The sequence below is a fragment of the Thunnus maccoyii genome, chromosome 19 (assembly GCF_910596095.1).
Source record: "Thunnus maccoyii chromosome 19, fThuMac1.1, whole genome shotgun sequence".
Classification (NCBI taxonomy): Eukaryota; Metazoa; Chordata; class Actinopteri; order Scombriformes; family Scombridae; genus Thunnus; species Thunnus maccoyii.
The window spans coordinates 14,478,107-14,505,245 of record NC_056551.1 but is presented as its reverse complement, the minus strand read 5'-3'; the positions used below and the strand labels follow the sequence as shown (position 1 = coordinate 14,505,245).

The 27,139-nt window shown below is 40.5% G+C and overlaps 3 protein-coding genes and 1 long non-coding RNA gene across 9 annotated transcripts in view; 3 read left to right on the top strand and 1 right to left on the bottom strand.

Moving 5' to 3' along the window:
* The window catches only part of ssh1b (slingshot protein phosphatase 1b), a 35,658-nt gene extending 30,746 nt beyond the window's left edge, over nucleotides 1-4,912 (top strand). For all 5 annotated transcript variants that reach the window (XM_042395607.1, XM_042395608.1, XM_042395609.1 and 2 more), the window contains 6 exons: nucleotides 49-177; nucleotides 386-432; nucleotides 1,316-1,462; nucleotides 2,086-2,286; nucleotides 2,539-3,181; nucleotides 3,358-4,912. In XM_042395607.1, the coding sequence (XP_042251541.1) occupies nucleotides 49-177; nucleotides 386-432; nucleotides 1,316-1,462; nucleotides 2,086-2,286; nucleotides 2,539-3,181; nucleotides 3,358-3,939 (1,749 nt within the window). In that variant the 3' untranslated portion in view covers nucleotides 3,940-4,912. The remainder of the gene's footprint in view (nucleotides 1-48; nucleotides 178-385; nucleotides 433-1,315; nucleotides 1,463-2,085; nucleotides 2,287-2,538; nucleotides 3,182-3,357) is intronic.
* Nucleotides 1-19,259, bottom strand: part of LOC121885843 — a 40,880-nt gene extending 21,621 nt beyond the window's left edge. Inside the window, exons 1-3 of the long non-coding RNA XR_006092619.1 lie at nucleotides 16,466-19,259; nucleotides 15,032-15,092; nucleotides 14,649-14,740 (exon numbers count right to left, since the gene is read on the bottom strand). This is a non-coding gene — a long non-coding RNA (uncharacterized LOC121885843). The remainder of the gene's footprint in view (nucleotides 1-14,648; nucleotides 14,741-15,031; nucleotides 15,093-16,465) is intronic.
* On the top strand, nucleotides 8,176-13,611 carry LOC121885837. Its single transcript, XM_042395613.1, has 2 exons — nucleotides 8,176-8,659; nucleotides 10,920-13,611. Exon 2 carries the CDS (start codon nucleotides 10,934-10,936, stop codon nucleotides 13,496-13,498), a length of 2,565 nt encoding a protein of 854 aa, XP_042251547.1. The 5' UTR covers nucleotides 8,176-8,659; nucleotides 10,920-10,933; the 3' UTR covers nucleotides 13,499-13,611.
* Nucleotides 15,588-26,708, top strand: LOC121885838 (coronin-1C-A-like). 2 transcript variants are annotated; one of them, XM_042395615.1, is made up of 11 exons: nucleotides 15,588-15,610; nucleotides 20,271-20,470; nucleotides 21,949-22,071; nucleotides 22,965-23,094; nucleotides 23,342-23,523; nucleotides 23,649-23,768; nucleotides 24,200-24,304; nucleotides 24,400-24,545; nucleotides 24,826-24,883; nucleotides 24,982-25,224; nucleotides 25,702-26,708. In XM_042395615.1, exons 2-11 carry the CDS (start codon nucleotides 20,273-20,275, stop codon nucleotides 25,819-25,821), a joined length of 1,425 nt encoding a protein of 474 aa, XP_042251549.1. In that variant the 5' UTR covers nucleotides 15,588-15,610; nucleotides 20,271-20,272; the 3' UTR covers nucleotides 25,822-26,708. The 2 variants fall into 2 exon arrangements, with proteins under 2 accessions (XP_042251549.1, XP_042251548.1); XM_042395614.1 differs by lacking the exon at nucleotides 15,588-15,610 and adding an exon at nucleotides 15,617-15,879.
* The last annotated feature ends 431 nt before the right edge of the window (nucleotides 26,709-27,139 follow it).

Below are 27,139 nucleotides of genomic sequence, written 5' to 3'. Positions count from 1 at the left end.
CCAGTGTTGTGGGAAGTAAATTGTTTCATCTTTTATCCTCGTCCTCAGATCCGTAACGAGCTGGAGCAGCATATGAGCTGTAACCTCACAGAGTACAAGGAGTTTATAGATAATGAGATGCTTCTGATTCTGGGTCAGATGGACAAGGCTACACCTATCTTTGAGCATGTGTACCTGGTGAGAACAATTTCTTTGTGCCTCTTATTACTTTATGCTACTTTGATGTGTTCTTATATCGCTTTTAAAATGTTTTCTCCACTTTTCCTCCATGCTAATACCTAAATAGTGTCACTCAGTGGTTTATATTTACATCACTGAGAGTTTAGTCTTTAACCTTATAGTAAAAGCAATTATTGTGATAAAGTTTGTCTTTTTGCGTCTGTAGGGCTCCGAGTGGAACGCTTCCAACCTGGAAGAACTACGAGACTGCGGGTGAGCTGATAGCTTAACACTAACATAACATGTTTTCCCTGATTTAATCCTAAGTGTATTATTCTTATATTGGAGTACATCAATTATGCATGTGTCTATTTCTACATGAAATGTACTATTCTCTGTAAATAAGGTATATTTATGTTCATGTTAGATCAACTCTAGTTGTATTTCAATAAATGATTTACTGCTTGATGCATTGATCTGTTTCAGCTCTCATTTGATTAAGTCTGTTACTACAAGATAAAACACAACTTAAATCTGTTGAACTTTCCTAACTGAGTTTTCTACACAATTAGTTTCCTTCATAATACAAAATTGTGCATTAAAAACAGCATTTTGAAAACTGTAGTAGAACTGTGTCTTTCTGATCTTCAAAATCCACATGAAAAATGAATCCATGCTGAAGTCTTGACATACAGCTCTTAGTTCAAAGAGCAAGCAAAATGCACTGCATGTATGATTTTAAAAGTGAGATATGCAATGTTACAGTGCCAGTATGAGCCAAATACTATTTGCAGAAAGTGTTGGTTCACATGTCAATATTGCCTTGGCACAGTGCTGTGGTTGTTTTATCTAGTTAGGAAACAGAAATGGAGCTGCACACTGTATTGACAGCACTCAATACATTCAATAAAGCAATATTCCAATCTTAAATCTTAGCTTTTGACAGGCAAGTCATAAAACTATATCAAGTTATCCTGTTCAAAAGACAGGCTAGCCTCTCTATGGCTTTCAGTCAGTAATTTAATGAGTGCAGCAGTGTCTATAGTCTGATTCTCCAAACAAATACACTTCTACACATTTAATGAGTAACAGTTAAACTTGTAAGCCAAAAAAGCTAATGTATTATTGTTTGTTTTGTTTTGTTTTGTTTTTGCAGAGTGGGTTATATTCTGAATGTCACCAGAGAGATTGACAACTTCTTCCCGGGGATGTTCTCTTATCACAACGTCCGTGTATACGATGAGGATGCTACCGACCTGCTGGCCCACTGGAACGACACCTACAACTTTATTGTCAAAGCAAAGTGAGACCTCACACATAACAATAATAATGTGTTCTTAATGTGCATTGGAGAGTAAGGGGGGAGCTGGGGGGTACAGTGTGTACATTTTAGACAGTAGACTATTATCCAAGAAGTGTTTGATCAGAAACAATAGTCAACAGAACTGTGCTTCCACAGCACTTTGGTATTAATAGGGGGAATTTTTCAAGTCATCACAATTTGAGTGGCTTCCATCAAGCTTGCCCCCCAAGTACAAGGCCGTGATCACACAGCACATATTTCTCTTCTGCCCAAATGCAAGACACAGTTGTGAGCTGAGAGAGTGGAAAAACCAAAATGGTGCAATCACCCTGGTTGCTATGCAACTGTCTAAGCATGTTAAGCTGAAGTAAAAAAAAAAAAAAAAAAAAAAAGATTTATAAAAATAAAAAGGTTAAGGTTAAGGCATGTTAAATGTGGTGTGCTCACAGCTGAAAATCAGCACATACACAAATAAACACATCTTCGTATTTCTTGAATTTAACAAAATATCTTACTGTTACTACATGCTTCTGCACACTGTACTAACTACCATCAAAATTATCTATCAAATAGAATATATATCTATATATATATCTATATTTTTTTTCTTTTCTGTCCAATAGGAAGAACAGTTCCAAGTGCCTGGTGCACTGTAAGATGGGTGTGAGCCGGTCTGCCTCTACAGTTATTGCCTATGCAATGAAGGAGTATGGCTGGTCTCTGGAGAAAGCGTACAACTTTGTCAAGCAGAAACGAAGTATAGCTCAGCCGAACGCTGGTTTCATGAAACAGCTGGCAGAATACGAGGGAATCTTGGATGCCAGGTAAGCAAGTTTACAGTTTCACTCAAGTTTTCACTGCGCTCAGCAGCTTGCAATTACCTGGGTGTTGTTTTTTTTTTTTATTTAAATGCAGCAATGAGCTTTTTACATCTTTGGGGCTGTTACTTGATTATAAAAAGCTGCCTAAAAGCTAGTAGCCATTACATACATGCAGTAAAACATTATACTGATGCTTTTTAAAGCTTGTCAGTCATTTTCTCCACATGTAAACAACAGTATACTTTGGCTTCACAGTAAACAACGCCACAACAAGCTATGGAGGCCTGAAACCGATGAGGAGGGGTCGGATGATTTGCAAGCCTCCGGCCACTGTGCAGGTGGGGAGGGGACACCAGTGCTCAGAGAGGAGGAAGCCTGGGGAGGCTGCGGGGCGTCTCCCTGCAGGGGTATGGGTCTAGAGATGGAACCTCTTGACTCTCTTAACTACAATTACTACTTCAGACGTTTGTCGGACTCTGCACTAGACAGTGAGCCCTCCACCCCAGTGCGGGGGCCGCCTCTGCTGGGTATGGAAAGAGTTTTCATTGAGATCGAAGACGTGGAGAGAGACGCCCTATTGGAGGACGAGGGCTTCCCCATGGCCCACTTAGCCTTGCCTGGCGAGGGCACGGCTGCTCAGACGTGCGGGCGCCTTGACCCCCTGGAGGACATGAGACTAAGGCTCGAGTTCAGCACTTTGGAGGAAGAGGACGAGGAAGAGGCCAAGAAAGAGGAGGCTGAGATGGCAGCCTTGGCTCAATCACCCGGAAATTCAGAGGGGAGGAAGGCAGGGGAGGAGGCTGAGAGGAGGGAAGAAAGCCGGTTAGGCTTAGCCAATCTCAACACAAACAACAGCAACCGCCTAGCTGCCAAGCGCAGCTGCCCTGCGGCCTTTGACGTGAGTTGAGAAAATATAGTTCTCTACATGTGGTTAAGTCATGTTTTGTGTTAAACTACACACTTTAAAGCTACTTTTGCACAAGAATTATTTGTAATATTATCAGCTTAACATTTTAAATATTCTGCTTGCCACTGACCTAATACTGCATTCTGTCCTGTTTTTCCTCCGTTTAGGACAGTGCTAGCACAGGAAACCCTTTAAAAGTGAAGCCCTCCTATCAATCCTGTAAAGACTGCCTGCGTCTACCACAAGGGCGGCGCTGTGACCGTCCAGCAGGAGGCCGTTCCCACCGCCTTAACCCCTCCCGTCACTGCACTGTCCCCTCCATATGCATAGATCCGCCGGGGACCATTTTTACTTCCACCCCAATTCTACAGTCTCTGCCAGCGCCCGCAGTTGTCCCGCCTAACTTGGTCCAGCCTAGTAGTCATCTCTACCGCTGTGCCACCTGCACCCCAGATGTCCCACTAGCCAATCACCAGAAACAGGTCTCGCCCATGAGCTGCGAGGAAACCCCTAATGACCGCAACTCAGTTGAGACCGAGGACATGGACGAACCGCAGGCGGATGAGGTGGAAGAAGAGACGTCAAGGGAGGGTGGTGGTGCAGTGGAGCTTGAGGAGCAGGGCCTAGCCCAGCTGCAAATGCCAGGACTGGGGATAGAGTTCGGTCTGGAACTGATGCGACAGAGGGCAGAGCAGCTCGAGAAGCTGCCAAGCTTAGCCATGGAGGGCCAGCTCCCAGTGGGGCCTTAAGAGAGCGGCCTAAGCATGGATGAGATGGAGGATGGACTACCTAAACCACTATGATGGCTGTGGGCCTTTAGATGACTGGCACTGTGGTGTTGTACCAGAAACAAAAAGCTCTCCTCAGACCTGTACTGTCATGTCCTGGCCTCATAGCGCCACTGTCACAAGCTGCAGCAGCCCTCTCTGCATTTACAGTGTTCTGTTATTGTCTGCTGGCATTAAAATCCAGATGAGGCTGGTTGTTTTCACCATACGCTACAGGCTTGAATGCTTCTGGCAAGGTAAGGACTGAAGACTTTCCGGTGTCCTCCACTTGTCCCTGAACTGGTCTCTTTGAGCCCGCCTGCCCCACAACACATGCAGGATCATCAGACCTCCACACAGCCCAGTAGAAATGAGCGTTAAGCTGCTATTTTACCCTCAACTGGCAGGTTTGGCTTATTTCCAAAACAGGACAGTGGTGGTTTGTAAGATCTGGTTGTTGTGAACATCTGCCAACTTGGTAATTCCTTTCTGACTCCTGAGAGAACTCTAGCTAGCACTTTGATGTTGATGAAAAGAAAAATACCCGAAAACGCTTCTGTCAGTGTACTGTATGTTTCTCAATCCAACTCATCAACAGTATCCATGAAGGAGCTCAATGAATGTCTGCAGTTGAGCCTGTTGGAGTTTATTCACTATATCTTCATGTTACCACTGACAACTGAATCCTCACTTACCTTCACTTACATGTTCCCTGCCGCAGCTGCTTTTTGCATCACGAGAGGGCATTTCATGTGAAAGCATAACTTTTTTTTTTCTTTTTTTTTTTTTAAAAAAAGGATGTGAGCAAATGTGAGCCTTCTTATGCCTCTTTGTAAAGCGTCGTACCTCGGACCACAAGCATCTCGGGACTGTTTTGGTCAAAGACTGTTCTGTTGTCTCTGCTCAGCGGCTGGTTCAACCTGATCTTTTCCATTAAAGTTAATGTAATCATGTCCTTAAAGTTCTCAGTTTAGCTCACGCATGACTTTGCAGTATTACAAAACATATCTTAAATGCGCTTAGACAGAAAACATTGAAGTCATCTCTAATTTTCAGAGTTCTTGAGCAATGGAAAAACTTTTGGCGGTACTTATGGTGTAATTCAACCTAACCCTTCCTCTTATCCCCAAAAGAATGACAGAAGAATACTGAAGAAGTACTTTTCATTTATTGTAAGACATATGAAATTAAGAAATCAAGAAACATTCATAAGCGTAAATGTCACTATTTTCCACTAATGGTCAGATAATTTCTGACGTAACCAAAGCCATATCATGACACTAGGTCCAGTTCATCACTTTCATGATTTAAGATGGCAAAGACGTTTTCTTTGATATATTCTTTTTTTATCACTTTCTTACCCAATCTACATCTGGGTAACTTCTCCGGCTACCTTTTAAGGTTACATGTTGAAAAAACCTAAGACTACCTTTCTCTACACCTACAAAACATTTGCAAAGGCACACTAATGATGTATAGATTTAGCACTTGAGCACAATTCTAGCATCCATTCACACAGTGCACAGACATATTTCAGATCTATAGCTACATTTCTTTAAAATTGAAGTGAACTGAAAGGAGAAAAAGATACATTAAGAATTAAAAATCTTAAATCTGCTTCAAAAGAGGTTTAATTATTTGTTTGCAGTGTAAAGCTGTGAGTATAATTTATTTGACAACTGAAATACTTAAATTTATTGTGTGAATTTAGAAAAAAAATCTCAAATCACAGTTTACTACACTAGATTTCCTTTATTTTAAATACATAACAAAATCAGAAAACTGCAAAGCCGAGCCAGCACTCACAGGTTTTAACATCTCAACTATTCTACCACTACAATCTGTTTCTTCAAGTTATTTTCTTTATTAGTTATTTGGAATTATTTTGTACATGTTCAGACAGCTTCAGGCATGTTTTTTAAACAGTTTTGTAAAAAAAAAAAATAGTGCCACCAATCCAAAGTTGCTGTGCCACAGGCAAGTTTTTCTGTTTGGTCAATGTTGTGTTCTTCCCGTTTTTGGCACGCTGGGTGTGCTAGAAAGGTACTGAGTGATGCCTGTTTGTATGCAAGAACAGCACATACAAGTGTTATTACTGTGTTTAAAGAGCTGAGTGCTTCAGAAGAACTGTGCAAGGAATGAATGCAAATTATTTAAGCATCTCAAACCATGAGGTAATTGTATATTTTTTATATATTTTGTTTTTTTCTTTAATTAGATCAGTAGACAAACAACAGTGCATCCTCTGTTCCCTCTCCTCCCTTGACTGGATCTCAGGGAGCTGCAGGCTTGCTCCACTAGTTAGATTTAAATAATTTGGTTTTGCCTTTAACCTGTTCTTTCCCTCACGTGGCCATGTAAGCATGATGTAACTTAACATTCAGCAAAGTTGTTGACAGCAACTGGTGAGACGCCCGTTTGAAACTGAAAAAAGCTGCAATTGCCATAAGTTTGTTGTTAAATATTGCAACTATAATAATTAAGAAATGTTACAAAGTGGAAAGGTTGCCAAAGGCTGTGAAAAACAGATTAAAGGAATAGTTCAAACATTTGTGAAATGAGCTTATTCACCCTGTTGCAGAGAGTTAGATAAGAAGATCTGAGAGTGTCTGTCCGTTCAGTATGAAGCTACATCCTGGAGCCAATTAGCTTAGCTTAGCATAAAGACTGGAAACAAGGGGAAACAGCTATCCTGGCTCTGTCAGAAGGTAACAAAATCCACCAACAAGCACCTGTAAACCTCACTAATCAGCACATTATATCTCAACCAGGCGCTTTTTAACACTTCTAAGTGTTAGCATTAGTGCTATTAGATGGATTTTTTTATACCTTTGGATTGAGCCAAATTAGCTGTTTCACCCTTTTTCCAATCTTTATTCTAAGATGAGCTAACTGCCACTAGCTGTACCTTCATATTTACCATACAGACATAATATTGGTGTCATCTCTCAGCACGAGAGTGAATAAGCGTGCTTCACAAAGTGTCGAACTATTCTTTTAATATATCATGAATCTGATTCTAATTTAAGCCAGTTGTTCTCAGTGTGTTAACGCTCTCGACAGGTGGGCCTGATCAGGGTGCTTAACATTCGTGTGAGGTTATACGCACTAAATCCTTGTGTTCCCAGACCACAGCACTATGTTTGCTTCATGTTTTGGGTTTGTTTTTGTATTTAAGTGCCTTAACCTTGGCCTTAGCTCTATCATAAAGCATCACGGCTTTGCAAAGTTTTTGTGTGTGTGTTGATGGTCTGGCTTTTTTGTACATTAATTACCCTCACTCCCAATAATAACCATGCTCCTGGCAATGTATAACTTGGCACATAATATAATGTATGCAAACACACATAAGCTCATTCACAGCAGCCTCCTCCTCCCTCCCAACACACACATAACTGATGGACTTCCATTTATTAATAGCCTATATTAATATCGTATTTGTTTGATATTGTTGAAACTTGTGGTACACTGTATTGGTTCAATAGCTGGCTGAAGAACCTTACTTGCTGGAATGAGAACTATCATTGACATTAAAACATTAGATAGGATTGATTTAAGTTTTTGAAATTTACCAGTCTGTATATATTTTTCTCTACAATTTGCTATTGAGTACATTAGCTTGCAGATGTGGTCGATATTAAGAAAAGCACGGATAATGCTACTGTGTATTGAGAAGTACTCATAATTAAGTTCTCGTGTTTGTACCACTGCAAAAAATGACTTTGGGCCATCTCTAATTTAGGCAAACATCTTCAGGCTCTATTAAAAATGGCAATGATTAATTTTTTTATCGCATTATTCCCAGGCAGCAGGCGTCACACTGACAATCCTACTTAAGAGCCAGATGTTGAGGACTTTGTGAGGAAGGACATTAAGACATATTGTAAGTTAAAAGGGGATCCAGGCATTTATAGAGTGTATTTATAGAGCACAAGTCTGCCCCAAAAGCATGTGAGCTTGTTTGGACTGAATGAGTGGAAAATGTAGAACATGAAAAACCTACCTGGGAGTAAGATTTTGTTACGTTAATTGTTTTTTGTTAACTTTTGTGTACTGTACATTGCCAATGTTCATGTGTGATGCACTTTTTTTACATTTTGTTAAAATGATGTAATGTTTATCATGGAAATAAACCATTTCCTCTGCATAATCTGTTTATCCAGTTCTGTTGATTGTTGTGCACGTAGAACAATCTTGTTCTGTAGAATCTTCAAACTAAAGAAATAACTTTGTATTTATCTTAAAATTTTACCCCCCAAAAAATTAACAGGATTTTTTTTTTACTATTTCAGTACTAGAGAGAAGACATTTGCATTACCAAATGAAATATTGCTTCTTTGGATAGTAAGTGGTATGAAAGCGTGCACTTTATTCCTTATAAATTCAACTTTTCATTCATAACACGGAGAATATATTATTTTTTCCTTTAAAAGTTACGTAATATCACTATAAGATAGAAAAATATGAGAGAAGTCAGAAAACTGCAATTTAAATCGTTGATTAAACGCCTCTGTGTGCCTCTGGTTTTGACATGCTCTTTTAGTTAAATGGACAGGGCTGAGAGCTCTCTTATTGAGTTAGTCAAATGAAGTCATTCTGACATCACGGGGCAGGTGACAGCTGAAGGAGAAGATCTCCCAGAAGGACCAAAGGCGTACAGGACGGAGGGAAGGCAGAGCATCAGTTTGAAACACCAACCTCAGTAAGTACCTACTTACTCTAATCTCGTGCCCTGCAGCCTCCTAAATGTCTTTTTGTCATTGTAACTGTACTTTTTATTAGATAACTTCCCAAACTGCAGACAGTTAAGTTCTTTAAAAGGGAAGTATCTATAAGAATAGCCACTATTGAATCCCACAGTACTGTAACAGCAGGCCAGAAGGAGAACTTAAATAATAAAGTTCAAGCAAAAGTTAAGATTTTCTGCTTTAATAAAGGAATAATCTCCATTTAACGTGTCAAAAAGTGCCATGTCTGTAATGTATATGGTCATACTGTACACACCTGTGGTTAATAATGATGCATTATTATTTATTTATTATTATTCAAGTCACAGAAATTGTTAATTATGAGCTGGTATATTGCATTAATCCACCTTGCCACCTTAAAGCAACAGCACATTTATCTATTTTATGACCCTAAGTCCTGCCTTACAGAATGCTATGAAAATTTTACTAACTAGATTATGCATCTGAACATCATTCTGTTGTACAGACTATTTGCATTTGAGCTACACTACATGTCATACAGTTCATGCTCTAAAGGGCTAGCAGGTTATTTTATTGGGAAAAACAAGTCCTATCCTAAGACTGAGCTAATAGCTGGTGTACTCTAAGTCACAAGTCTCTTATAATCTGTGTGCTTACTGTTGGACGCATGAGAGACATAAGAATTGGGAATGGAAAGAGAGATAGAGATAGATAGAGGGAATGAGAGACGGGGTTTCACAAGCCAATGTCACAGATGCCTCCCACAGCTGCCATTATAACACATACGTCCCAAAATAACACTTCAGATACACTAAAGCTGCAAGCGCATACATCTGTCAAGTTGTTGGATTGTTGTGAGTCATGTCATACCAGAAAACCAGAGCTGTATTTCAACAATGTCAGCCAGGAACCAGGTAAAGTGTGAAAGACTCAAAATTCAGCAAAAGGACTTCCAGCACATCAAAAATAAAATCAGCTCTGAACCAACTTTTCTGCAAATTCTAGTCATGTGAATGTATGATGTAGAGAACAAGATAATTTACAGACAAACAGGAGCCGAGCTTCGAGGGGAATAGTTTAATTTACGTGCCGTGGACAGGCGCGTTGGTTAAATAGGCTTGAAGGAAGTGAAGTGTCACTCAACGCCTCTCAGGCTTGAAATAGCTTAAGCAGCAGAGCGCATGATTGTAGATGCAGGGTGAAGAGGTTCAGGCACCTCTCTTTCCTCACTCACTTTTCAGCCAACGAAATCAAAGAACATTTACGAGGGAAAATGTTTTCATGGCAGCTCAAAATTTCATCTGATTCGTCTAGATACATTTTAAGTTAGGCCTGCAAAACCCACCTGATGAAACAATACCATAATACTACACATTTACTTGTTTGTTTGTAACCTAAAAATACTCAGATTCCACATGCCGCTTTAATGCCTGTTGAGCTTTTTCCCCTCTGGCATAATCTCTCATCCACCATCCATCATGTCTGTGGTTAAACTCTGCTCTCATCAAGCCCCAGACAAACAATTCAGTTCGGAAGTCAAGGAACTTGTGACTTGAATCACGTATTCCAGGTGACCTTTCTGTAGACCCCGTAACCAAAACAATCATAAACATTCAGATAGTTTGAAGGGAAACACACACATGGGACAAACATGCCTTGTCTCCAAACCAGTAATTGACAGTGCATGATGTCTCACACTGTGCTGGCTCTGAAGAGACATGTTTACAGAATGAGCTACTAAACTTGCAAATCATTCAAAAACAAGGCTTTGGTGTAATTCAAGACTTATTAATGTAGTTCCAGAGAGAATCAAAATGATTTTATATGAATTAGTGTTTGTGAATTTAGCAGCATTTGACAGATCACATTTTCTCTGACCGTTTTATTTGACCTTGGCGCCTGGCGGCTGACCTCTTATCTCACTTGTCTCGTTTCCTTTTTGGCCTCCTGACTCACTGGCAGCAGTCAGACCAACTTTAATTATAGCCACCACAGCATTCCTTCCCAACAGAATAGGGAGAGATAGATAGAGAAGCCAAAGGAGGCCAAGGGAGGGCAAGTGTGAGCGATATAGAGGAATATACAAAAATAGAGATAGAAGGTCCAGGATGGTTAAAGATAGACAGCAATGCCTGTTGTATGATTTCATATCACTGGGATGCAGAGGCAAGCCATCTCATTACGCCATTGTGACCTGCTTATAAATCCGTTGCTGTGTCTTGACATTTGTCTTTATCTTTCCCTAATGGTAAGACAGAACAGCGACCATGGGCCAGAAGCTGGAGAAGCTGTCGGAGAAGGATGAAGAGTCACTGGATAATTCAGATTGGTCCGAGCAAACCGGAGAGACACAACAGTCAGAGATTGCCGGACAAGATGAGAACAGAGATCAGGACAGTGGCAGTTTTGTGAATACGCAGAGTATTTGTGGGATTAGCGGGATCGGTGTCTCTTCCCGCCTGGCCACAGGGCACACAGGGGAGCACTCAGTCACTTCTGCATGCACAGACCCCCAAACTGGGCAGCCAATCAGGCCTCTAGGTCAGCAAGAGCACCCTTTGAACACCAGGGGAGAGTGGGTGGGTGGAGACAGGGAGAGCCAGAGTGCCACTCGAACTACAGAGTCAAAAACTATCCTGAGCCCAAAGGAGTTCAGACAAACCTCAGGCTCTGAGAAAAAGGCTGTGGCCTATACAAGGACTACAGCTATGGAGGAGCAAGGAAATGGAAAGAAATCTGAAGCTGGCCGTAGCTGGTCAGGTCCTGATAGTCATTTCAGAAGTCTAACAGCCTCTAACGAGGAAGACTTTGTGGTGCTTGAGAAGGATGAGACTTGGATGTCATCTGATGGGGAAAATTCGATCACTTTTGGCAACAGAATAAAAACAGAGAATCCTCAATCATCTATTAAAAGGAGAGTTGAGGAAGACACTTCTACTACCTACAGTGACGATAACCTTCCACAACCCTCCAGGAACACCCTTCAAGAAAAGGGTTATGAGAAGAAAAGCAGAAGAAAACCGGATACTCATTTTGTTACAACTGACGCTGTGGAAGCACATGCTGGGAGTTCATCCAGAGCTAGTTTTGAAAGGGAAAAGGGTCAACATTTGCCTGAAGTGACAGGCAGCAGGTGTCGGCTAAAAGGAGCCAGTCATGTTGAAGCTGCTCACGCTGAGACAACTGGTAGAGGAAAAGTGGATAGGGAGCGAAACATGAATGACCACAGCAAGGGGCAAGTTTCTCATCGGTCAACACAGAACAACAGCAGCGTGGTGAAAAGAATGAGAAAGGGTGGTGATGATTCAGAGAACATGCTTGATGAAGCAGTCCAGATGATTAAACCACAGGAGCTGGGTGAGGAGAGAGAGATGGAGTCAAATTGGGAACCATGCTTGCAAAAAGTAGAATCTAAAAATCGAGATATGAGAAACCCCAATTCAGGGTTTCTTGCACAAAATACCCAAGTAGGAGTGGATCAGTCCCATCAGAGAAGTTTTGCTAGTGCTGTCTCTAAGAGGGCTAAAGCAGGTACTCTTAGTTCAGGTACCATGAAAGAGGGTGGCCAAGCGCTCGATCGAGCAGCCGACTCTCACCCTTCGAATGCTAAGACGCCTAGCTCTGAAGTACCACAACTGCAAGACAAGCCTTCATTTACATTGGAACAATGCGATTTGATTCCTCTGCCAGGAAATGACGTCTGTGATGGACAGTTGCAAGTCGCAAGCTTAAAGAGGGAGAGTGAGCTGGTTTGCTTCTCGGCTGTCATCACACCTCCACCTCTAACTCATGTGTTACCTAAAAGAGACACATCAGTAGCAACGCAACCCAGTACAAGTACAGTCAATTCAGAGATGGTGCCAGAGGCTACGCCCGCCTCATGTGTTCCTGCAGAGGAATCTATTCCAAAAGAAAAACCTAAAGTCAAAGGTCCACCTCCACCTGTCGCCAAAAAACCTAAAAACCCATTTATAAAGCTCAAAACTAGGCAATTAATGTCTACTGATGTGCAAAGAAGAGGCAAAGATCATCTGCGTTCTGAGGAGAAGGTCAAGAGGAGACACACTTTTCATTTTAACAAAGACCTTCCATACAACGCTCGGCCTAATCAGGACATGTGCTTGCTGTGGGACGAAAGGGGCACTTACACCGTTCCACCCAACATACGTCGACTGTCAGTTGACCTTGGCCCTTGGGAACACCTGTCACTCAGACACATGGACGATCACTACGGAGATATGGTCGACTTTGACTATTGTGTACGTATGGCAAAACTATCTCCAGATGAAGAGCCAACAAACCTGGACATGTTGCAGAGAAGAACATTCCTGGAGAGACGATCTAGGTTTAAAAACTCACCTCCGCCTGTTGCGAAAAAGCCCCCAAATTCTTTTTCGTCCACAGAGACACTTCACACATCCGAGGTTAAACCAGACAATGAAATGCAAAGACCAAAACCTGATTCTTCAGGGAAAAGAGAAATCAACCCTGAGCTCCTAAAAGTCAGATCACAGGTCTGCAATGAAGACCATGGCAACTATGGTAACCATAAAGCAGTAACTGACCATAGGAGTAATAGACATGGAGTAGATGACAGTGAGATCAGTTCCTTCAGGCCTGTAGCTGAAATCATCAAGGAAACAAACCAAATGCAGAGACATCAGGGCCGGGTAAAACCTGAAGGGCCCAAAGCTCAGGTTCGGGTGGCAGAGCAGAGTCCAAGTGTGAAAGTATCCCAGATGAAGAACACCTTTGATGTCCCAAAGAAATCCAAAGAGAGACCACAAGAAGCTCAGCCATCTCCAAAGAAAGGTATGTTGTTTGGCTTATAGATGCTTGAACACATCAGTTCTGTCTTTTTTTTATCATCCAACAGTTTGTCAAAGCATTCATTCATGAATAAGTACATGTGTTAATTTAGGATTCGAAGGTACTTTCCAAAGCTGCATACCATACACTGCCATGTGAGAAACTCTTCATTTTAAATTTAATAATGTTCATGTTTTAACTTTACTAGATTTAAACAATCTGACAAACTCTAAACATAAATGGTTAAGATATGTTTTAAGATACATAAAAATACTCTCCTTGGAATAATAATTTGTGTCTAATATGGTTTTCCACAAAAAAAAGTTCAGTTAACTTGTTAAAAAATCTTAAAATCTACTCCTTATCCCTTTTTTGAAAAATCCAAAATCTATGAATATGGAAATAATGTTAATTTTCAAAACATTTAACTTCACTGTTCTTCACTATTCTCACTATATGTGCACTGGAGGTTTCAAATTTCCACATCATATTTGTGTAAGTTGCATACTGGACAACGATTGGCTCCAAACTAGTTGTGATGTCACAAATCATGGTCACAGGTCATTGTTGTTCCCAAGAAGCAAAAAAATTCAAATTATTATTAATGCAAAATAATATTTTTGCTGATTTAAAGATATCCTTGTGGCAATAACATTAGTATTGTTATTATTAGTAGTAGCTAGTTCTGTTTTTGCAGGTATTTTTGTTAAAAGTTGTACTTTATTGAAAGCAACCGATGTGTTCATGCTCAATGGAAAAAGTCAACAGCTCTAACAGTAACATAACAGGATCCAAGTCGAGTTACGTAATATACAACATCTACACTTTTAAGTGTACTTCTATCAAGAGTCTTGTTTCTTCCTGTCTGGTTGGAAGGATAATTCAATATAAAACAGAACAACCTTTCACATGGCTGAACTGTGATTTAGAAGCATTTAACTTTATGATTGTTAAAGACAAAAAAAAGGAAAGTTTCATCTCCCTATCGTTTCAACCAGTTAATCCTCTAACCACGGACCCTGCTGGGTTTTAATCTCGGCCCTGGTCTGTGTGCAGTTCAGATGTTCTCCTCAGGGTGTGTTAACCCACAGTCCAAACACATGTAGCTCAGGGTGAACTGGAGGCTCCAAATTACTCCGAGGTGTAAATGTGAGTATTAATATGTTTGTCTACCTTAGTAAGCCCTGTAGCATTCTTGGGAAGGGTCCAAGGTGTTTCCCCGTCTTCTGCAGATTCATTCTGGGATAGACTCCAAACCGGTTGTCCTTATAGGCAGGTAAAGAAATAATAAATTAACAAATTAATCCTCTTACTTTCTTCTCATCTCCCATTCATTGATCTGGATTTAAACTAGATAATCATACTTATGCATCTAAGGAAAGTGTTCTGTTAGATTAGATTAGATTAGATTAGATTAGATTAGATTAAAAGATTATGCAATTATCACTCAGTAACTCACAAAATATGACAAAGAATAGATGTCTTTAAAAAGAACCAGAAACTTGGAGTCTCACATTATAGTTTGACAAAACAATCCCAACTCAAAGTCCACTCACTAGGTTTTTTCCGGATCTTTCAGCTGTATCACGCTTCCTCTCAGTTGTCATGGAGATAAATCTGTTGATATGCAAACTCATTAGGCATCAATTCACACTGAGTCAGACTGCAGAATAACCTTTACATGCGAGTCCCCGAGGAGTGCAAATGTGTTTTGAGACAACATAATTATTTATTAATTAAAGGCAAACAGAGGGTTAACAGCTTGTGATGTGTGGCTGTATCACAGTCTGGGAGGTTTCTTTATTGTGTCAAGACAAGACAGGATAGGATGGGGTGGGATGGGACAGAGGGGGGAAGGGAGGGACCCTGATTTTAAAAAAAACCAAAATGTTGTAGGCTATGAATGCGCACAGCAAAATGCACAAAATAAATTGTCTGGACTTTATTTCAAAACACATGAGGATACACAGCAAGAACCCCCCACCCCCCCAGTTGTCCAGCAGCCCCCCCATCCCCATTCACAGCCTTGGGTAATGAAATCTGACTTTTCGTTTGCGCATGTGCCGTAGCCGGTCGTCAGCGTATCCTATTGAATTTAATAACGATGAGAATAGGCGATTGCTAGTCTTCCGCAGGTGAGGAGCGGACAGGAGATGCTCTATTTGTCAACTGGCATCCTGAAATACTACTACATCTAAAACGCTGCCTCCGGGCCACACATTTGCAGCCAGGAGGGGGAACAGCACAGCGGCTGAGCTTTTTTTGTGTGTGTATGTGTGTGTGTGGAGACAAGGGATACTAGAGCAACGTCCTGCAGGATAAGGGCGCGCCTAAACTACCACATTCATGTGTTGTGATTGATTGCCCCCCCCGTGCTTACGAAAATCTTGCATAGATTTAGGAGGTAAGAAAGCCTGAAAAGTCTCTTTGCATTGTGCATTTTGCATGTGGTCGGTCGGGGCTGTGCAGCATCCTTTTAAGCTCGCTGGATGGGTTTGAGAATGGGAGCAGCCTAAAAAACCTTGGGTGGAAATATCTGCACTTGCGTCAGCTGGCAGCGGTCCACCGCAGCTAGCAGGTTAGCAGCTAAGCTAGCTCGCTATCCTGAAGAAACACACCGGCAGGCTAGTTCATAGAAAAATAACACATTTTACTTTTAGTGGGCAGCTATGTGTGGATATAACACATGCAACCTATGGCTACTTGTGTGGTATTTTACAGAAAAATGTTTAAAAACAGCCCCCACGGGTAGCCGCCTCCTCCTCGCTCGCTGTGTCCGTGTCAGACGCTGCTGAAGACGGGGACCATCCTCCGGGCAGTGCGGCGGAACACTGGCTACGATTATCGCCACCATCATCTCCAACGTTATATCTCATTTAATTATCATATCTCATTTTTACGAACCCTAAACATTACAATAACCATTTCCCCCCTCCCCCGCCAGGCTTTGTGGCGTTTTCAAGTGATGGTCACATCTGGGGCGTACTCACCAAAATACAAATCTGCACACTCGATCCACCCCCCCTTGTTACTGTTAGCAAAGTTATCTTTAAAGCTTTCCCACACTCTGTTATGAAATTAGTGGCGAGATAGTTTTATAAATGACAGCCCAGTCTCATTATTTTGCTCTCATTAGTTTGCAGCTGCTTGTTTCAAGAGGGGAGGAGGGGACACGCCGAGCTGTGTGGTAACATCAGCTAACCATTGTTAGCACAGTGCAGCTGTTTCCACCTCCTTTTGAATAAGACAAAATGGGGATCATGAGTCTTATTCAAAAACAATTTAAATACCGGTATTATGATAAGCTGAGGCTGAAATAAAGTGATAGTGATTGCATCTGTGGTGGTGTTGTGCACACCCATGTATTGTCCAGACAGTCAGTGAGGCCAGACTCCTTCAGGCAGCAGTTTTATATCAAAGAAGCCCATCAGATTCACTTTCAGCTTACACTAATGTCTTAGCATTGGTCTGCTGTAACTATTGATTGTATACAAATAGTCAATGGCTGTAACAAGGCCTAGCACTGAATGCAGCTAGCTGCTAGTAGCCAAGCCAGCATCATGATGCTCAGATATGTGCTGCTGTTTTAATGGTGATCTGGTTTATAGGCAGAGAGAAGCATGTTATAATGAATGGCATCAGCTAAAGCCTACAGGGGATGAAGCAGCTCCTCTTGTCAGATGCATATTTAGAGTGAGGGCTGCTGCTCTTGAATGAAGCACTAATATTGGCTGAGGGAACATGCTGTTCTGGTCGGCTGTAAACTGTAGTCCTGTGCTGGCCAGGCATTATGCTGCCCTGCAGCAGCGTGATCAGTGTTTACGGCTCTGTGGGATATTGTGATATGAATCAAAGCATATGTAGGGTGAGTATTTGATTCATAAAAACGGACGTGTGCAGCAATCCACTTGGAAACTGACCAGTTCTCATATCTCAGTCTCAGATGAAATTATGGTTATAGATGAAGAGGAAAATGGCCTTTATGTCTACATGTACTTGTATGCTGCTGTGTATATGTGCTGTTGTGATAAGAGGACAAATCACTCTCTGCAATCTAAGTAGTATTGCTATAAGTTGTGAGCCTGTATGTGTATGTGTGTGGTAGCACTAGCAGCACTCCTTTCTTAAAGGAAAAGCTCATTTGTTTCCACACATTGAGAAAGACTTGTTCAGTTAACCAAGTATACTGGCATAAACTAAATCTAAGTTTAAAAAAAAAATAGGAATAAAAAATTTAAAGACACAAAACCCAAAACTAAACTAGAATCACCTGTAAAATGAACTAAAATTTTAAAAAATAAACATGTATCTACATTGAACTATATGCACTGTTTACATCTGGTTTGTTGTGTCATGATTTGGCATGAAAACTCTCTAAAGTTTACTCAATACTCATTTTTGTCCACTTTTTTTTTCTTTCTTCAATTTAAAACCCTTGCATACCCCCACAGGTGTTCTCACTTTGTCTGGCTGATAAGATCTCCTGCTCAGGTTGAAGTTGGGCACCCAATATGCACCCAACTTCTGTAATAATTATAAAGATGTACAAAAAGTAGTCATAACAAAGTAAATAAAAAGTTGTCCTGCTATAACGGGTGCAACAGAACTAACAAGAGAGCGAGACACATGTCAGTCAGTCACAGTCTGTACACCCACACAGGCCTGAGGTGGTCTGATCACGCCAAATAACTAAAAAAAAACACCTGTGTGGGTGTCTAATTGGCGTGTATTTTGCTGAATATTTATATAGTACATCATTCATAAATATTGAAAACTATGCACTTACTTAAAAACCAAACCTGACATTCAAATACAGATTGACAAGTCAAAATTTATTTGATCCAAGAGGCAGTGACACATTTTCAAAATCTGTGACTGAATGTGAAGGAGCAGGTGGTCTGGTGTGATGACGGATCTGTGGATCACTGGAGAAAAATCCTGCAGCCTGAAGAAACGGCTCAGCATGTTGCTTCAGACTGGCAGCTTAATTACCACCCTGAGACACTGTATTTTCCAGATAATTACACTGCAAAGCGTTTTCACTTAAATGATGAAAAACCTGCCTCAGGAATCTTAAGACTTGAGTTTTCAGAATTACAACAGACAACGATGAGATAAATCAACTTTCTGGAGAAATTCCACTGTGTTTGGTCCTCATATTTTGGCTGCAGATCAGATCTATCCATCTCCAAATCTGTCAGGATGCCAACAGTAGAATCTGTGTCTACACTTGATGAATGACTTCCCTTGAAACTGGAAACAGATATGAGAGTTAAAAGAAGGAAGAGGGGAACATGTTTAAGGGTGTACTGAGACACGATATGATCATTAAATGCTTCATTTTTACTGTATCCATATCAGTAAACCCTAAAATACGGTGTGTTGTCACTAAATACAGCCTAAATAATATATTAATGACCACTAAAACATCTAGTTGCAGTAAATTGGGAGTGCTCTCCAGTATAAATGACACCCATACACTTAAAAAAATGGATGTAGTGAAATTAACAGTATACTGTCTGCTTCTAATTGGATTCACTTGAAATGGTGAAGCATATTTCTTCTGGCCTACATTTTAATTAGTTGAAAAAGTTCTTAGTTGAAAGTCTAATGAGCCACAGCGCTACTGAGTTGAGAAAAAAAAGAGTTGTTAGATGGCATTAAGAAATATCTACAATATGAACCCAAAAAAGAGTGAACTGCCTCTGTCGCCTAATCAGGCTGTTCACATTACTCGATCGACAGAAAATGAATCGCCAACTAATTAACTAAACGATAAATCATTTTGAGTAACTTTTTTTTTTTTTTTTTTTTTAGAAAACATACTAAACTTTTCTGGTATTGGTATTAAAAGTGAATATTTTCTGGTTTGTTTAGTCTTACAGTTTATGATAGTAAACTGAATATCTTTTGGTTGTTGAATGTCGGTCGGGACAAAACAAGACATTTGAGGTTGCGCTTTGGGAAACAGTGATAAACATTTTCACCTTTTTCTGACATCTTTTAGACAAAACAGCTAATCAGTTAATTGAGAAGATAATCGACAGATTAATCGATAATGAAAATAAAGATTAGTTGCAGCCCTAGTTCAAATACACCTTTATACCTACACCTTAACATATATAAACAAAATGGAGAATCTACAGAGCTTGTTCAGGGAGGAGGCATTAAAATTGTGTCACAATATTGATTTCTTGACTTAAATCATACGTTCATATAGGGAAGGGAAATTCACTAAACACCCTCTGAGTATGTTTATTACATATTGTTGGAAACTTCTATTTTTCCAACTACTCCCACAATGTTACTCATATGTTTTGCAATATTTGTATCTTTCCTTTTGGATGATGTAATAAGATGTCCAACCTGACTGATTCTCATTTATCGTACTTTCCCTGCTAGTTAATGACCCATTTTTCTTGTTATATGTTAGGTTAAAATGTAAAATGATTTTGATATCTGACAGAACTTGGCGTTACAACAGCCTGGAAGATTTTCTCAGATATAAGGAAGTAAACACAGCTGGAGGAAAATCTGTCACTTGTACAGTTTACCTCAGATGTTTGCCAGTAGGTGGAGCTGCTTTATTTCCTTTGCATGCACAGGAACAAACTCAGTCACAGTTAATAAACATAATCTCAGATCAGACAGACCAAGTTGGCAGTAAACCAAATTTACCCCAAGGTTTCCTCAGCATGCACAGTTCCACATTTCTGAAATTAGGACACTTGTGGGCATAAACGCTAAAACACTCATGAGCTCTGACTCACCGTGCGCTCTTATTTCTCTCTGCAGATATGTTGCGGCGAGTTGTGCGACAGAGCAAGTTCCGTCACGTCTTCGGTCAGGCCCTGAGGAACGACCAGTGCTACGATGACATCCGTGTCTCCAGGGTCACATGGGACAGCTCCTTCTGTGCCGTCAACCCCAAGTTTGTTGCCATCATCATCGAGGCCAGCGGGGGCGGAGCCTTTCTTGTCCTTCCTCTACAAAAGGTGAGCGCTCCTCCGTCACCTCCTTCTTGTTTCAGATGAAAAAGATCTTTTGAAGGCCCATTTCAGAAGAGCTGTGAGATCTATGTTTGCATTAAGTATCAGACAACATAGTATTTCTAGAGGAAGGAGTAATAGAGTGTTATTGCCACTTAGCATTTGAATAAACATTGATGTATTTGCATGATGAATCAGCTGCATGAAGTTGAGACAATACTCACATTAGTACTCAAGCATGGGTTGATCTACTCAGTTTGGTCCTCGGCTGGAAAATGGTAAAGTTGCACCTCTACATACAACCATCAACCGTTACACTTTCATCAGGAACACTGACAGTTGCCCTCTTGACCTGTCTGATGATGATGCTAATGCTCACACGTCTTTCCCATTGAACACATTGTCATTACAGCCACTAAGTGTGCAATTTTTGTGTGATTATGGCATCTTTATAATTAAGGCTGGACAACATGTCGATATTATATCGATATTGTGATATGAGACTAGATTTTGTCTCGTATCACGATATATTTTGGATATCGTAATATCGTGATATGGCAAGTGTTGTTTTTGCTGGTTTTAAAGGCTGCATAGCTGTTCTATTACTGATGATTATTTATGAAAAATATCATTGTGTAAATATTTTGTGAAAGCACCAATAGTCATCCCTACAATATTGTCGCAATATTGATATTAAGGTACTGGGTCAAAAATATCGTGATATTTGATTTTGTCCTTATCGCCCAGCCATGTTTATAATTCTGGTGGCAAGTTTTTGATCCAAACGTTGAAGTCAGAAATGTTCTACACAAAGTGTGAGAGAGTGTGTAAAGCATACCCAGAGGAGCAAGGCTGTAACATCATATAATAGCATTCAGAGCTTATGGCACTTCAGTTCTACAGTATAGGTTTGTTCTTAGTCACCAGACCTTCAGCGCTCTGCTGCTGTGACCCTGTCCTACTGTTCGTCCCTGAGGCTCTCATCTATAGTAAAAACCAGAGATAATCAATGTTTCAATCTGCCTGATAGTAAAGGCTTCTGATGTATGCCTCATTGAACATGATACTCACGGAGGGGATGGGTGCTGTGCTATTATTTTAGGGCACTGGGTTAATTAAATTTATATTCACTCACTGTATAATGTTCTGCCTCAAGAGAAGCTGCTTGCATGTAAAGATCTCTTTTTGCTGATTTCACAATGTTTGACTTCATTTTAGCCAGTAAAGCAACTAAATAATTAAATGTAGCATGAAGTCAGCTGTTTAATGTTTGATGACGATGGTAATAGAAGAGTGAAGAAAAGTCTTGTAGTCACACAAAGGACTAAATATACAAACTTTGATAGAACACAGGATAGTTAAATGAGCTCCGTCCGTCAGTCATTTTCATATCTATCCAGCAGATATCACCTAACTGAACTTTAGCTCTGCTTCAGCTCGCACTCTTCCGCCCCTTTGTAACAAAGTTGTCTTCTGTCTCGTAGACCGGCCGTATAGACAAGGTCTACCCTACAGTATGCGGTCACACGGGCCCAGTGCTGGACATCGACTGGTGTCCTCACAATGACCTTGTCATCGCCAGCGGCTCAGAGGACTGCACAGTCATGGTAAGGACGCGCTTAATCTCTAAAGGATCACATGAGTTTTTCCTTGTTTATTAAGTACTTATTTAATCAATTACACTACAACCCGACATCTCTTGATCTGACGTCTTGGACATGATGTGCTGTAATGAATAAATACAATTTTTTAGGTTTGGTTATTTTTACTTTAGCGTTTTCAAACTATTTTGAACAATAACTGTATTTGTTGTAACAATACAAACAACAAAAACTGTTTTTGTATGTATGAATAACTCAATATCACAAATATTATTGTGATATTTTTATTTTTTTGTTGCATGATCCAAAAGAATCTGAAGAATTTATTTACTTGAAACAAAATTGTTGACAAATTTGAAAGGTGAGGGTGAATATGGGAATGGACCAAATAACAGTAAGATGTAAAACAAACACACATTCATTTATTATCTGTTAATGGTGTGTATCTTTTTTATTTATTATTTTGTGCATATTTTTATTGTATTTCTTATTATTTGACTGAGAGATGCACATAAGAATTCCAATGCCCTTGTACACTTGTACCTGAGTAAATGGCAAATAGTCTTGAATCGTGAACATGATAGATTATATTCTGGTACCTTTTCAAAGCACAAGTTACATGTTAAATGTTTGTTGAATTTAATATATATTCACCACTTATTGAGGCAGTAATTTGTAATGTTTTTGAGCAAGTATCCTGTCCAGCATCTTTTAGTAAGTGCAGATATGGGTCTATTTTTTGATTTTTGCCAGAGCTGTTTTCCTTTGTTTGTCAGATGGATTATGAATATCATCTGCAGGAACACTCAGCTTTAATCTGCTTTCTGTCATCTACTCTTTAGTATCAGTACTGTAATTTTCTGTGTTTCTTATGTAACTTTTCTTTTTCTCTGACTCAGGTTTGGCAGATCCCTGAGAACGGGCTGGAGAATCCCCTCTCAGAGCCAGTGGTGGTGTTAGAGGGCCACTCTAAGAGGGTCGGCATCGTGTCTTGGCATCCCACCGCTCGCAACGTTCTCCTCAGTGCAGGTAACTTTTCAAGCCTCTGGTACACCCTCATGCCCTCAAAGTATAATAATGACGTCTGTTTAGGTAATTGGTCTGCCATTTGTCCACTGTGCACAGCTGAGCTCCAAATCTGACCAATTATCTCACAGTTTGCCTTCTGTTGTGTTGCTTTGTGTGATGTAAAGTGCTTAAAATAAACTTGGACATGGAGGTGGGTGCACTCAGCCTGTGTTGTGTGTGTGTGTGTGTGTGTGTGTGTCCATTTTAGGGTGTGACAACCAGATCATCATCTGGAATGTGGGCACGGGAGAGGCCATGATCAACCTGGAGGACATGCACCCCGATGTTATCTTTAGTATCAGCTGGAGCCGCAATGGCAGCCTACTCTGCACCGCCTGCAAGGACAAGAAGGTTCGCGTCATCGACCCCCGTAAAAAGAAGATTGTGGCGGTAAGTTAAAACGTCGAGGGGCTTTGGGGCTGGGACGCTTGACATGTGGAATAATCTTTCCCCGAATCACCCACAGAGCCTGCAAACACTGCTGCCCAATTTCACAAGTATGTTTCTGCTTTTAGGAGAAGGACAAAGCCCACGAGGGAGCTCGGCCAATGAGAGCGATCTTTTTAGCAGACGGAAACATTTTCACCACTGGATTCAGCCGCATGAGCGAGCGCCAGCTAGCCCTGTGGAAAACTGTATGTCACTGTAGTGAATATCATTTGATCTGTAACACTGATACATCACACACACACACACATTATAGTAATTTTGAACTTTTATAGAACCTTGTTTTGTACATTTTCCTGCCTGTGATGTAAGTCAAAATATAATCTTCACCAGTTCTTCCTGTGTGGAAAACATGCAGTTGTGCTTTTTTTCTCTGTGCCACTTGAGTGTGCAACAACTCAGCTCCAGTAGGTGGCGTTGAACACAAAGAGCAACATGAAACCTGTGAGGAGTCATTGTTATATGCTTGCTGAATGTGATTTGCTTCTGTTTGTTTGCCAGGAGCAACTAATACAGACAATCAGCAATTATTGGATTTAAATCACAGCCAGTAAATTATACAACTCAAGATTCTAGCAAAGTTTAAAATCACTTCAAATCCTGTATTTTCTCTCACCAGGAAAACATGGACGAGCCGATATGTGTCCAAGAGATGGACTCCAGTAATGGAGTCCTGCTGCCCTTTTATGACCCCGACACCAATATAGTCTACCTGTGTGGAAAGGTGAGCAAGGCTTATAATAAAGAAATTCCTGTTTTTTTTAGCCATACGCATATAGATTCACAGCCTCACTTTAAGCTGTGACCTTGTGTCCTCAGGGTGACAGCAGCATTCGGTACTTTGAGATCACCGACGAGGCGCCGTATGTTCACTACCTCAACACCTTTTCCACCAAGGAGCCTCAGAGGGGCATGGGATACATGCCCAAGAGGGGGCTGGATGTCAACAAATGTGAAATCGCAAGGTATGACAGACATCATGTTTTATTTTTTACCTTTGTTCATGTAGTATGTGCTCCTGTGGATTCTGGAGCAAATATATTACTGAATTACTCTGAAAAATACTCTGATTACTTAAAAAATAACTAAATAACAAATGCTACTAATGTATACATTTAAGCAATGGACTTTTGGATAAAAATAAAGGTTAAATTAATAGAACTGTTATGTCTGAGCAGCTGTTTTAAAACTGAAATTCTTTGTATGATGACAATAATATTAATATCCCATGAATCCTCTCTATAGGTTTTACAAATTACATGAGAGAAAATGTGAACCAATCATCATGACAGTCCCACGTAAGGTAAGTCTGTGTTTGATATCTAATAATAACTACACTGGTGTTGCATTGCTGCTATAAAGACCTTCATGACATTTCCTGCGTCCTCTCCACCTCCCCAGTCTGACCTGTTCCAGGACGACCTGTATCCAGACACTGCCGGCCCCGATCCCACCCTGGAGGCAGAGGAGTGGTTCGCCGGGAAGAACGGAGGCCCCATCCTGATCTCGCTCAAAGATGGCTACGTCTCCACGAAGAACCGGGATCTGAAAGTGGTCAAAACAAACGTCCTGGAGACCAAGCCAGCCACAAAAGCAGAGAAAATGCCAACTGTCCAGAAGCAAGCATCTCCACAGCCCTCAGTAGTGAGTGTTGGGACATATTTACCTTTTATTTTTGTTTACAGATGATTCTTTTTACTCCCCACCATAACTAGACTCTTTATATAAAGTAGGATAGATTAACATTTCTGTTCTCTCTGCATTGTAATAATTCACACTTTTCAGACTTGCACATGTTTTGTGCTGACATTTGGACTTTCCCGATTCGCAGTAATTATTATGGTTGGAACAACTTTGAAAAGTTATGAATCAGCACATATTTTGGTATTTGGGTCACAATTCAGTCTGTTTTTGGTAAAGCCAGGAAAAAAATGTTAACTGCTGTAACATCTCTGTTCATTTTGCCAGGAATAACAACAGATTTATTTATTTTATTTTTGACATATGAGACAAATAACTTGTAAAATCTTCTGTAAGACCTCTTAAAAGAGGTCTTTTAAGAATCATATGAAATGTGAAAAGAACCATGTCGAGCTAACTTCCTCCTCGCTTTCTGAGCAGAAAATGGAAGACAAACTGGAAGAGGTACTCCGAGAGTTCAAGTCACTCAGGGACCGTGTCATCCTTCAAGACCGTCGAATCGCCAGACTGGAAGAGCAGGTTGCCAAGGTTGCCATGTAAGACGCGGCCCCTTCCCAGGACCGTTCATTTGTTTTGGAGAGAGTCGAACAGACGGGGTCAGCCACGGCCAAATTCTGAAGATTCGGCTTCATTCAGCTTGGCGTCATCCCCCCCACGCGATGATATCAAGCTTACATTCCAAGATGAACTTTTATTTTTCCTCATCAAGCCTCCTGTTTCACACTTTGCCCCGACACACACACACACACACACACAAACACACACACACACGCAGAGAAAAGGAAAAACTCTTGCAGCTCATGTACCCGTTTGAAGAAAAGACATTTTTGTTGAAGGAAAAGTCTTAACTTTTTTTTTTTGTTTGTTTGTTTCAAATTGTGGTAAAAACATTCTCATGTGAAGTTTGTACTTACTACTCAAAAACTGTATGTAGCATCAGTATTTCCATTTTTTTTTCTTTTTTGTGTTGCCAAATATGAGTCGTGTGCGGTTTTTATGCACTGCTTTTACATTTATTTTCTCTCCTGTTGTACATTCCAGTCACAACCCGGTAGAATAACTTAGTCAAGCAGGATTTTTTTAAACAATAGCTGTTGAACTCGTTTTCTCCTCCCACCAGTTTGCTCATTGATAACCATCAAATTTATGAATGTGGAAGAATTCCTTCTAAAATGTTTTATTCCTGTTCTTCTGGGCTTGAAATTAAACATTGAGTTTTATGGGGAGGGGAGGGGGGTGGGGTTGCATCTCTGGTGTAAATGTTGTGCAAATGTAGTGGTGCCTCTTGTCACTGTTTAGGGTCAAAACTACCCTCTCCGGTGCATATTTGGTGTTGGGAAGGGACCACTCACCCAGCTTGTGTTTCACTGAACCCCTGAAAAACAGTTCTGTGCACATAATAAAGATTTTACACACGAAAACCTCTATTTTTCCTCCCGTGCTTTGTCTTTTTTTGACTTCTGTCAACCTCTGAGTCAAGTGTGGTGTTCATTGTGTCAGTGGGAGTGTTATATTTACTCAGGTTCACTAGTAACATCAGATATGGATTTGAAATCTTAGCGAGTTACACGGTGAAGAAAAACAAAGTTGAACTTTTCAGGCCCTTTTAAAAACATCTCTGCTGGAGAAGTACTGTATATCTGAACTGTCATCAGTTAGCATGAGGTGCCAAGAAAGATTCGATGAAGTACGCTTACTTCTGCACAACTTTGAGGTACTTTACTTGGGAACTTCCATTTTACTTCCATTATATTTTATTCTTCCAATCCACTACATTTCAGAGGTAAAAACTGTACTTTTTACTCAACTACACTTACTTGACGACTGTAATTAATAAGTTGCATTGCAGGTTAATATT

Excerpts from the sequence above, each read along its gene's own strand:
- LOC121885837 (XM_042395613.1), top strand. The coding sequence starts at position 10,934 with ATGGGCCAGAAGCTGGAGAAGCTGTCGGAGAAGGATGAAGAGTCACTG.
- LOC121885838 (XM_042395615.1), top strand. The coding sequence starts at position 20,273 with ATGTTGCGGCGAGTTGTGCGACAGAGCAAGTTCCGTCACGTCTTCGGT. Across the intron at positions 20,471-21,948 it reads TTGTCCTTCCTCTACAAAAG|ACCGGCCGTATAGACAAGGT; the intron begins GTGAGCGCTCCT and ends TCTGTCTCGTAG. Across the intron at positions 23,769-24,199 it reads AGCTAGCCCTGTGGAAAACT|GAAAACATGGACGAGCCGAT; the intron begins GTATGTCACTGT and ends TTCTCTCACCAG.